We start from the raw sequence: 11,786 nt of genomic DNA, 5'->3' as shown, positions 1-11,786 counted from the left end.
ACTGCCTGCTCTGCCCTAGTCCAGAGCCCCCCCCCACCCCTCTGCCATGCCCTGCCACCTTTCGCCCAGTTGGGGCGAAGCCACTTCTTGTCCAGGAGGTGCAGGGAGGCTGAGCCGGCTCCCTCCACTGTGTGCCGCTTGTATGGAGGTAGCCCTCAGTGGCTACCTCCGTAGTGGCTCAGTCTCACACTGGCCCCGCACCAGCTGGGTGAGCAGTGGGGCAGCATAGCCCCTACTCCCAGCACGTTCCGCCTCCTGTCTGGTGCAGCCACAGCCCTACCTACCCTGCGCCGATCATGGACCGCACTCCCCCACCCCATGGTCTCCCAGACCGGCGGTGGGAGCTGCTTGACAAGCTGGCACATGAGGAGCTCCCAGACTGGTGGCGCACAGCAGCACAGCCGCCCCAGCCTGGGTCCCAGCCCCAGCCCCAATCCCTCCCTCGCTGTGGGGGTGTTGATCTGCACCCCCAACACCCCTTCCCTCCCCTCTCTGCCCACCACAACAGACTTACTAGCTGGAGGCAGCTGTGTCCTGTCCAGCATGGTCGAGGATTGCTGCCTATTTAGTCTGTGGCCAAATCCCTGAATCAACGCCAAATCTTTTTTGAATTGATTCAGAGGCTTATGATTTAAGTTGGGCCTTGTAATGGGTCTCCTGATTCGATTCGGCCTCTGAATCGGGCCGTATCTCCTCCAAATTGAATTGGCTACTGAAGCTTCACGCAGCCCTAATGCTCAGGACTTGAAAAATTCATGATCCATATTGTGTCACCTCATCACAGATTAAAACCTGACCCTCAGTAGGGTTTAGCTGTCATTGCAAAGTCATGGTTTGAATTATTAGCTAATTCTGTTTGAAAATCTTTGTTTGAATTTGTTAAAGCATCCTGTTCTACATGAGACCTGAGTGAAGGCTAATGCTTGTCATATGTCTTCATGTTTCTATTATGATGCAGACAGATCCCCTGCTAGTAAAAATGTTACAGCTCCGTTCAAGTCCATAGGTGTATGACAGTTCAGGATTTCCAGTAGGGCCCTGTATACCAATCAGAAAAGAATTGTTATTAATGATCCTTGGCTTTGCCTAGTGACCTTACTAATAGGAGCCAGTCTTTCATTCATATGCAGTGTCAGTTTGATGTATGCTTGCTTCTGTGTTTTTCTGCTTTAATGCAAGGCTGTCTAGCTGGCAGCCACACATAGCCTGCAAGGGGCCAGTGCTTGGCCCACAGGCCCCTGTAGCTGCCTTTCCTACAGCTGCATGGTGGGGGAAGGTCTGAGTGGCCTGTGTGCCAGCCATGCAGCCCGTGTGGTGCGAATCTGCACGCAGCCTGTGCAGCCCATGCAGAGGGGAACTGTCTGTTGCCTACACAGTATTATGGGAAATCCTGGGGGGTTCACCCCCCTGAAGCATGTGGCTAGTGCTGCATGCAACCCAGAACTGGGGATATTGGACAACCCTGATTTAATGCAATCTGTTGATTTTCAAAAGCAGGAAATAAACCTAGGTGTCTTCTCTGCTATAGTTGTTTAAATGTTGCAATAAAAGGTCTGTGGCAGCTATTGTAATTGATGAGTGAAACTGGCATCCTGTCACAGGAGCGACTTTACATTATAAATGTAATATGCTTCTGCCTGTCAACTTCCATTTTACTGTATAAGGCAGAGATGTCTGTTTTCCTAGCTGTTGTCAGCTTTTGATTCTGACAACAGAATCAACAGGTTGTGTTTTTTTAATTTGTTTTTTAATAACAGGAAGGAAGGATTGTGTTTAAATGGGGTAGAACTACACTGTAATATATTGACTTTGTTTAGTTTTTTTCACCTTTATCTACTTTATCTCATTAGCCTAGTTGTTGCTGAATTTGTCTTCCTTCAGTGAATTAGCTCTCCTCTGCTATCCTGCATATTTCCGCAACAGTGTTTACCTGACAGCATATTTATCAAGAGCATTTACAACCAAAAGGTAGCAAACTGCATCTAAGGTGGATAGAAAGCTGACAGAATTGTTGGGCTCAAAGAGTAGTAATCAATGGTTTTGCCTACCTGGTAGTAGCCAGTATCAAGTAGAGTGCCTGAGGGGTCAGTTCAGAGCCAGTTTAGTCCAATATCTTCATCAACAACCTGGAAGATTGGATGGAGTGCTCCCTCAGCAAGTTTGCAGATGACACAAAGATGCGTGGGGACTGGAGGGTTGTGTTAGGATTCAGAGTGACCAAGAAAATCAGAGGATTGGACCAAACAATGTCATGAGGTTCAACAAGGACTAGTGCAAAGTCCTGCACTTCGGACGGAACAGTCCCATGCACCAGTGTAGGCTGGTGGCTCGCTGGCTGGGCAGCAGCTCTGCAGAAAAGGACCTGGGGGTTACAGTGGACAATAAGCTGAATATGAACCAGCAGTCTGCCCTTGTTGTGAAGAAGGCTAACGGCATACTGGGCTGCACTGGTAGGAGTGTTGCCAGTAGATCACGGGAAGTGATTATTCCCTTCTATTCAGCACTGTTGAGGCCACATCTAGAGTACTGTATCCAGTTCCTCCTCTTTCCTCCCCCCTCCCCCCCTGCCACTACAGAAAGGATTTGGACAAATTAGCGTTCAGCAGAGGGCAATGAAAATATTGAGGGGACTGGGGCAAATGACTTCTGAGGAGAGGCTGAGAGACATAGGCTTATTTTAGTTTAGAAAAAAGACTGAGAGAGGATTTAATAGTTTTAATTCATTACTTAAAGGGTAGTTCCAAAAAGGATGGAGCTAGACTGTTCTGTCATCTGCCAACACTAAGAACAAGGAGCAATGGTCTCAAGTTGCAGCAAGGAAAGTCTAGGTTAGGTATTAGGAAGAATTTTGACTAGGAGGATAGTAAAACACTGGAACAGGTTACCCAGAGATGTGGTGCAATCTCCATCCTTGGAGGTTTTTAAAACCCGGCTAAACAAAGCCTTGGCTGGGATGATCTAGTTGGGGATGGTCCTGCTTTGAGCAAGGGGTTGGACTAAATGACCTTCTGAGGTCCCTCCTAACCCTAATTTTCTATGATTCTGTGAGTTCAAAGAAACTTTAATTTGATAGGACTTTAGTTCTCTTGAAAACCATTTGAAGAGCTTCACTGTGCATGTTATGATAAAACCTTTTAACTGGCTTTATCACTGACCATTAGGGGTCAGGAGACCATTAGTGCAAAGCTTCAGTCACTGATTAGATTCAGCCCGATTTGGTGGCCGAATCCCCGAATCAAACTGAAACCCTTTAATCTGTCTAAATCAAATTGGAACCATCAGAATCAGTTTGGAGAGATTTGATGATTCAGACATAGACACAGCTTTAAATGTTTTTTCTACATACCTCAAGGTACCACAGACAACTTGTGAATGCGGAGATGCTGGGGCAGATGGAGCATACCATGGGGAGGTCCCCAGCACGCTCGGTGGCAGACCCAGAAGTGGACCAGAAGCACTTCCGGTAAACTTCTGGGGCCATTGCAGAGCATGTGGGGGACCCTGCCCCCTGGCTTGGTAACTGAACCTCCTGTGTCTGGGGGGGCACCTGGGTCTCCCACGTGGCTGATCACTGAGCGGGGGTGGGGTCCCCATGCGTTCGGCAGCAGACCTGGAAATGGTATGGACGTACTTCCGGTCCACTTCCAGGCCTGCTGCCAAGCACACGGAGCCCCCCACGCTCTTGTGAGACGCTCCATCTGCCCCACCATCTCAGCAATCATGAGCCATGCCTCATACCTCAAGGTATGTAGAAAAAACATTTAAAGCTGTGTCTGTGGCTGAATCATTGATTCTCTGAATCAGCATCGAATCTTCAGATTCGGATTCGGCTGAATCGGATCAGGGCAATGATCTGAATTGACAAATCAAATCACTGTCCCCTGATTCGGGCCAAATCTGAATCGGATACGGCCCGTTTCGCATATGCCTGCTGACCATAATAACAGTCGGGAGAACAAGGATAGTAGGAAGCATATTCAAGCTTACAGAACAGTCTTAATTTAACAGGACATTATGAATAGCAGTAACCAGTAATTTATAAGAGTAACAAAGATTCAAGTTAATGAGGTAAGAATCAGCCAAGCAAATGTAGGGTAATATCATAGGTGGGGAGAACAAATTTACATACATATACACTGGCACTTGAAAATGGTAAAAAGTATAGAAACTTCTTGGAGATACAGGACAAAAAATGATATGTGAACTTGCAACAGAAAAAACAAACATCTTGGAGCTACATTTACAAGTTCATGTAAATGGCCCCAAGTGAGACTGCTGAGAGTATTGACAGTTAGTTCTGGGCCCTTCAGTGTAAGGCTTACTTCATTTATCTAAAAAAAAAAAAAAAAAAATTAGCAGCCTGAAAGGATTTCAGGGAGAAATTAAAACTAAGAATCCTTTGATGCTTTGTTGTCTCATGTTGATTGCTGATCATTTGAACAACAAGTTTTTGTCTTTATCAGCCTTGTCCATTAAATAATGCTTTGCTTGTGACCAATATTCTCATTAGTGGTACTGCTATGACTTGTATGTTTCTCTTGCCTCCCATCTTTAGGAAAGAGTCATAAACCATGCAGCTGGCAGCCATGGGGTGTCAGGAATATTCATGAAATATGACATCAGTTCACTTATGGTGACAGTGACAGAAGAACACATGCCCTTTTGGCAGTTCTTAGTGAGACTCTGTGGTATTATTGGAGGAATTTTCTCAACTACAGGTAGTGTACCATGCGTTCTCTTTTACAGCCTTACCAGATGGGTAGGGTGTCATGATTAAAAGCCAAGATTCCATTAACCATCCAGGTTACACTTTCTTAAGAGTTTGTGCAAATGAGCTGTTAGATAGCCATGAACGTTAGAGAGCCTAGCTACTCATCTGTTAGATTCTATTTAATTTTTAATCGCAAGGTAATATGTAAATAACCTCTAAGGGCACTCAGGGTGGATGTGCCATTTTTTTTTGTTGATAATTAAAAACTGTATCTGCTTTTTCCTGGAAGTACTTGGATATACAATGATATATATCTATCTAATTCCTGCATTTGGGGCCCAGTTCTGCTAACCAGTCCCAAAGCTGGTAAAGGTATATTGAGGTATAGTTCCCACTGAAGCTACTACAAGGTTTTTACTATGTTAAATCTTGAATGGACTGTTTGCTGACAGTAATTGCTTCTGACTTGATATAAGCTGAGCAAAGGCCCCTGTATTCTGTTAGATATCCGTATTATAAATGCTATAGAAATATTTTATCTATCTAGTGAAACAAAGGTATAGGTTATACTCTGCTCTAGTGAGAGTGAGTAAATGCAATGATGTGCTGACTCAAATGCAGGGGTGTTTTTTTGTTTTGTTTTGTTTTAAAAATTGTTAGAAAAAATATAACCATCATCCAATTTACACAGGTCGCTAATACAGTAAAATATCTGTTATCTGGCATGAGTAGGGAATGGGGGTGCAAGTTATCTGAGAGTATACCTAGCAAGGAAGACAGTGCCATACTTGTAGTGCAAATTTTCAAAGAATTTGTGTACAATACATTACAATATAACATACTGTATAAGGAATAAAGTAGTATACAGGTACTTGCCAATTTAGTAGTAAAACAGCACTGGAGTGAAAAGAAATCCTGAGGCAGTGATGTACAGTATAGTACACTAAAGTTACATGTAGTACACTATTGGCAGTGCATGGCGTACACCTAGATCACTTAAAAGTACAGTACACTTAACACTGCAATGTGAGTCCTGCCGCTGAAATGGCACAGCAGAAGCAAAGCAGCACAGCGTCGTATGCATCCTGCCACTGAAATTCTGGTTAATAAAGTATTCTAGTTAGGTAAATGCTGGATAACAGAGATTTTACTGTAGTGTCTTGAGTAGTCTCTGATAACCAATTTTCTTTGAGCTTGTAACTGGTCATCCTTGCAAAAGGGCCATGCTAATCTTTTTTGTCTTATTCTGGTTTTTTGCTGCCACAGCTTGTAACCAAGGCTGATATCCTTGGTCTGTCTTTTTTTTCCATTCCCACAGTGGTACTGAAAACAGCCTTTCTATGACCTTGTTCCCAGAAAGTTACTAAGTCTTTTCCTACCTTGATTGAGTGACCATTCTGGATTTTCCAGCCACCACCAAGCCCAATAAAATGTTTACAAATTCCGTTAGTCTCAAAGGAAAAAATAATATATTGGTGTTTCTATAGAAATAGAAAAGTGTGAAAATGTATGTGCCTGCAACAGTTCCATAGAAAACCTCTGTAGCTTGAAACTGCTAATTGGTTCTGTGTTGCTTCCTGGGACAAAAAGTTGCTTTTTAACTCAGATTACCAGTGCCCTGGATGGGATTTGCACTTTAAGAACTTATTTTGTTCAGTGTCTTCCTTGTTATAAATCATAGAGGGGCCCTGGTTCAAAGCACTGACTTATTCAGTGCATAGTGCAAGTGTGTAGCACATGCCTGTTGCCAGGGGACACTTTGTAGAATACAGTACACTTACACTTCTTTTGGTTTAAAAACTAAGCTAGTAAAAAAGCTGTCAGGTCCTTGGTGAAAAACAGAGTCATTCTTTATGGGTGGATTTTTTTTTTACTATATATTTTTTTGGTCTTGTCAATCAAGAATCAGTTTTTTTTTGTTTCTCACCCCTGACTCAGCCAGTGAATAAATGCAAATCTCTTTGTTGATTAATTCACGCTTTCTTAAGTTGAAATTAAACTGGTGGGGAGAGTTTGCTCTGATATTTGTAAGAACTAAAATATTTTTCATTACAACTTAGAAGTCTCTAAGGAAATCAGCAAGAGTATAAACATATATTTTTTTCTGTTCCTGAAATAGTTTTTTGTGGTTGTCATTTCAAAAGCTTTTCATGCAGAGTTCTTCTCTCATCCCTTGTAAAAACTCAAACCCTGTTTGATATTATAGGCATTTTACATGGCATTGGAAGATTCATAGTGGAAATCATCTGCTGTCGTTTCAGATTGGGCTCGTATAAATCTATATCGGTAAGAGTAATTGTTTTGTGATAAATTTAAAGAAATGGTATAACCATTTTCAAGCAGAGTACAAGGTTTGTTTAAAAAAACAGCTCTTATGTGAGTGAACAACGATAGCATCCAATACTTTTCTTGTGTAAGATGATCAAACAGAATCCTCTTCAATAGAAGCATGATAAGAAGCTTTTAAAAAGTTTGAGGAGCATGTTTGTCTGTGTGTGTGTGTGGGGGTGGGGTGGGGTGGGGTGGGGTTGTTTTTGTTTTTTTGTGTTTTTTAAGCTAGGCTGTTATAGGTGGATGATTTCTCCTTTCCTGGAAAGGAGAAATCACAAGAACACAGAAAAGCCAAAAATGAGAGGACTGTGCATTAAAATCAAAACTATGCAATGCATGCAATTTTTGGACAGGCAACTAATAAGTTTTTGTTTCTGTCCAATTAGATCCCACTTCCTGATGGCCACCTAAACAACCACTTACCTCTAACTACAGACAATGGTACGCATTAGCAACTCCTTGAGGAAACTTTTTTCTTTCTGCCTGATACAGAAGACACTTTTTTATAATAAAACATTGTGCAATATGTTGAGACAGTGCTGATGGGCAGCAAAAATCAAGCCTTTAAAAAAAACAAACAAAATCTGTGTAATTTGTCTCTCTTTTAAGTGCACATGGAGTCAAGTGAAGCCAAAATGTACCATGAGGTCAACATCTTGATATAGCAGGCATGTTACTGGAGAACGACAATGTCCAGAGTGAACCTAAGTCCATGCCTACGAAGTCAAGCTCCTGTAAAAAAACTAATTTATATGCAGTAGTTTTGCAGCAATAGTCATACTTCATGAAGCCAGGGTTTGCTGCCAGGTTTCCAGAAATGGGATGCAAGACCTTCTATTAACCAGAAGATGTGGGAGCTTAGTTATTCTGCCGACAGGTTTTTGGGAGGAGTGCTATAAGAAACCCTGAACTAGAGAAAGGAAGGGAAAGCTTGATGAGGTGAGATGGAGCTTGAGCCATAGCCCTTGCAGCTGCCACACCATTCTCTAATACCACCATTACCTACAGGAGGGAAAAGGACACAGAGCAGGCAAGACACATTTCTCTGTATTTCTACCCACAACCACTTCATCAGCCGTCAGATTATGTTGATTCCAGGAGTTCCTGAGGCCTAACAAGAATTGGGTCCCATATCTTTGCATTAGAATTGAGGAGCCAGGAACAATATGTCTTCAAAAAGATTTTTGAGCGAGTCATTACTTGTTTGCTTATCCCAGTGCAAAACTCAGCCGGCAAAAGTGTGAGAAACCACCTATTTGCTCCAGCTCAATACAGAAATGTCATCTATTTCTAAAGAACAGACACATACGTCTGTCTGCTACATGGCAAATAAAAAATGGAGATCAGAGAACAAAGAAGAGATTGGAGAAACAAATAGCTAGGAACAGCAAGGCAGCTTCTTGCTAAATTCCACAGGAAGCACAGATTTTTGGCAAGTCAGTAGGGTGGCTGGCCCATCTGGGGAACTGGAGACAATCTCCAAGAAACAGGTGACTGTGCTGAATCTATTGTTTCTCTGCAGATAAATAGTGGGGAAAGATGTTGAGCCACAAAAGCTTTTTAAATTCTACACTATGGGCATTAAGCTGTAGTATACAAATGGGAGTGGATAGTGGTAATGCAGTAGTCTTAATAAGATGAAGGCAACTATACTGTAGCTGAACTACTGACAGAAATCTGTAGTTACACACAGCTACTCTACCCAGATGAAAGATTGATAATAGTTCCTTTCCTTTTGTAGGAGCTAATTCTAATCTTGGGCCCTCAATGCAATGGTTATTACAATATGGAGGACTGAACAGAGAAAAAGAATACCCCTACTGTTGATTGTTTTTAGATTTACTTACCTTTATTGAGATATTCCATAAAGTGCTGGAATTTCAGTCACAAGCCCAGTATAAATATTAAACTGATTTGCCCTGTCCTGACTGTAAGCCTAAAAACAATCTTAACGTGAACTTCATGTGAGTGTTGGAGTGGGAAAGGGAGAAAACTATAGTTTATTTTGGCTACTGTAGCAGACCAAATTCAAGGAAATAGTCATTTGAGGTGGGAAGCAAGTTTGACCTGGATTAAAACGGATTTAGGTAGAAAACAGGCTCTTGTCTCCAGTGATCACATTGAATGGCTTTGTGTTGCACATCCTTGTGCTGCATGTGTACTGCTTTTGAAAGAATCAGTGCATTCACACGAGTCTTATCCTATGGGACCTGTGCACTCTGTTCTGTAGTGCTCAGCATTGCTGATAGGAGTGGGGCTTTTAGGGTGTCTTAGTTATGAAGTGCTGCATGATGGGATGGAACAAGGGACAGTTTACCCTAGCATTTGCCAAGCTTGGTTGCTGCTTGTCCCTACAAAGGTAAGGTCATTGCAGGCTGCAGCAGTTTAGCTGGACCTGAACTGTATCAGGTGTTAGAAGTGATAAGGTTTACAGCCACACCTGGGACAGCTGTTGTGCGTTGATACAAAGAGCACTACAAGTTCATGACAAATGATTGCAGTGGTTCCTTGGAATTCTGCTTTTCTTTGAATAGGTGGACAAAAGTGTTAGAGCTAAAGGATGGAAAATGGAAAGAGCGAGACACTATAGAAAAATTGGAAAGCTGGCATTATTCGGTTGATTGGACAGATGGGATTTGTCCTTTCATTTATAGCCAAGTGAGGCTTTATATGTGAATTTGGGCTGTGTGATGGTAGATGACAGTTATAGATTTGAGGGACTATTCATAAGAAGGATTATTTTGTAATACACTACATTTTCACAGTCAGAAGTTGGCAAATAATTTTAAAATGGCATGTCCTTCCAAACTGCATTAACTCTTATTTGCCACATCTTAAAGTCTGAGGCAGAAACAAAGGGCAAAACATTTTTTTCAAATAGGCAAAACTTCATAGGAGTGGGGAGCCAGACTTCCAAAGCAGTTTCAGGTTTGTTGGATAGCTCAAGTTGCTGAGCACCCACAAATCTCACTGATTGTCTAAAGCTATGGCTGTTCAGTACTAATGAAAATCAAGCATAAGACATTTCTTTTGAGTTCACAGACAGAAAAATCAATAATAAAGCCACACAAAATACTTCTGAAAATGTTTAACATATAACTTCAGCATGGACAGACAAGAAAGATGAGCAGATGTATACATCAGTAAATATATAGGTACGACAGCAAATAGATAAGGACCAGTCAAGCTGGTGGAAGAGCTTTTATTTTTCTTGTATTAAAAAAGACAGCAGCACTTCAAAGTCAGCGCTTTGAAGGAAAAAGGAAAATCTGTATGCAAAGTACAATGAAATTAGGGTCTCTGCTGAAAGATATTGGTATGGTATATTGAAAGAATAAAAAATAAGAAATGAATAAAATATCAAGCATCTTTAGATGCAGTCAGTAACTTGGGTAAAAATTGGTTATGATTTGTGGTAAAGGACAAATTCTCCTCTCCTCAGTGGTGATGAGTATATGTTTCTGGCTATTCTGAATTATCAGGTGTTTTGTTAAATTGTGTCATAGGCCACAGCCAGAGACTGAATATAAGACAGGGTGGACAAATCATCTGACCTGCTATCTCCTGTATTCCCTAAAGAAAATGCAAGTGATGTTTCAGAGGGAAAACCAGGAAAAAAAAAGAAAAGAAATATAGCAACCTTGTATCATATCATGGCCAGGGATGGGAATGAATTGTAACAGCATTCAGCAGATACGTTTGTTCAGGTTCCCTTCATAGCTGCTTGAGTTTTGGTTTTTGCAGAGGTTTGGTTGCTTATGGTTTTACATTAAAATTGCTTGATAATCCCTTTGTACTTGTAGCCCTCAGAACATTATTTTTTTTCCAGTTTCAGTGCACAGATATCCTGCTTGTACCAGGTGGGCTATAGTTTGTTGCACTTCCTTATTTTAGCAGCTTGGTTTATTTGCAGCTGCACTGGTTTGGAGTCTTGCAACAGCTTTACCTCTTTTCTTTGCCTCTGGTGCTAAGTAAAGGAAATAAGGTTCAGATGAGTGTATGAGAGGGAGAAGGAAGTAATCTTAGAGTGCATTAACTGGGATGAAATTTAAGGGAATTGTTACATCTAGCAGAAAACAAGACTGGATTAACAAAACTGGCAGATTTTTTTTTTTTCCTGTAAGATGTACTGAACTGCTTTCCCCACCTCCACCTTCTGCTTCCAGACCTAATCTGTTTAAAAATCAGCGAAGCTTTTTAAAGCAACCATACAAATCATAGGACCTCAACATTTCACACTTGGGTGGAAACCATCCATTTGTTAAGTATGTGTGTCCATTTTGTGGGGTCAGGAGGGGTGCTTGGCTGTACCTTGGTAATGTTGGGTCTGTATCTGTTATTTAAGTGTTTATAAGGTGGCTCATTTGAGGCTTGTGAAGCCACAAGTTTGACAGGTTAAAAATGATTCAGATAAGAAACGGGCTCTTGTCTGTACTGAGCAAAGAAATCGCTGTGCAGTGACTGTATTAAATGGCTTGGCTTGGTGTGTCTTATCCTTGTATAAGTTTAGTGCATCTCTGGTGTTATTGAACGAGCCAGACTACAAGGTTTGTATTACATCCATGGGACCTGTGCACTCCATTTTATAGTGCCCAGTTGCTGCTGGTGGAGCTACTTTGGCTGGTCAGCAGTGTGGCAACCTCAAGCAGTGATGTTCCCCATGGGCTGTATCCCAGTGAGGAATTCTTTTTCAGAGATTCCTTTGACCCTCTGGATTCAAGACTTGCTTGTGTGGCTACTTACT

At 41.7% G+C, this 11,786-nt stretch overlaps 1 protein-coding gene across 6 annotated transcripts in view; it reads left to right on the top strand.

Moving 5' to 3' along the window:
• Nucleotides 1-11,786, top strand: part of ERGIC2 (ERGIC and golgi 2) — a 56,481-nt gene that overhangs the window by 38,173 nt on the left and 6,522 nt on the right. For 4 of the 6 annotated variants that reach the window (XM_019509394.1, XM_019509392.1, XM_019509395.1 and 1 more), the window contains 4 exons: nucleotides 4,556-4,718; nucleotides 6,918-6,997; nucleotides 7,429-7,483; nucleotides 7,652-11,537. In XM_019509394.1, coding sequence (XP_019364939.1) covers nucleotides 4,556-4,718; nucleotides 6,918-6,997; nucleotides 7,429-7,483; nucleotides 7,652-7,707 — 354 coding nt within the window. In that variant the 3' untranslated portion in view covers nucleotides 7,708-11,537. Of the gene's footprint in view, nucleotides 1-4,555; nucleotides 4,719-6,917; nucleotides 6,998-7,428; nucleotides 11,538-11,786 lie in introns of those variants that run through there. The other 2 variants (XM_019509397.1, XM_019509396.1) reach the window with 2 other exon arrangements.

Source organism: Gavialis gangeticus, unplaced genomic scaffold, assembly GCF_001723915.1.
Source record: "Gavialis gangeticus isolate Ggan-Ray unplaced genomic scaffold, GavGan_comp1, whole genome shotgun sequence".
In the NCBI taxonomy this organism is placed as follows: Eukaryota; Metazoa; Chordata; order Crocodylia; family Gavialidae; genus Gavialis; species Gavialis gangeticus.
The sequence above is the reverse complement of the archived record's forward strand: the minus strand, read 5'-3'. Positions and strand labels throughout refer to the sequence as shown.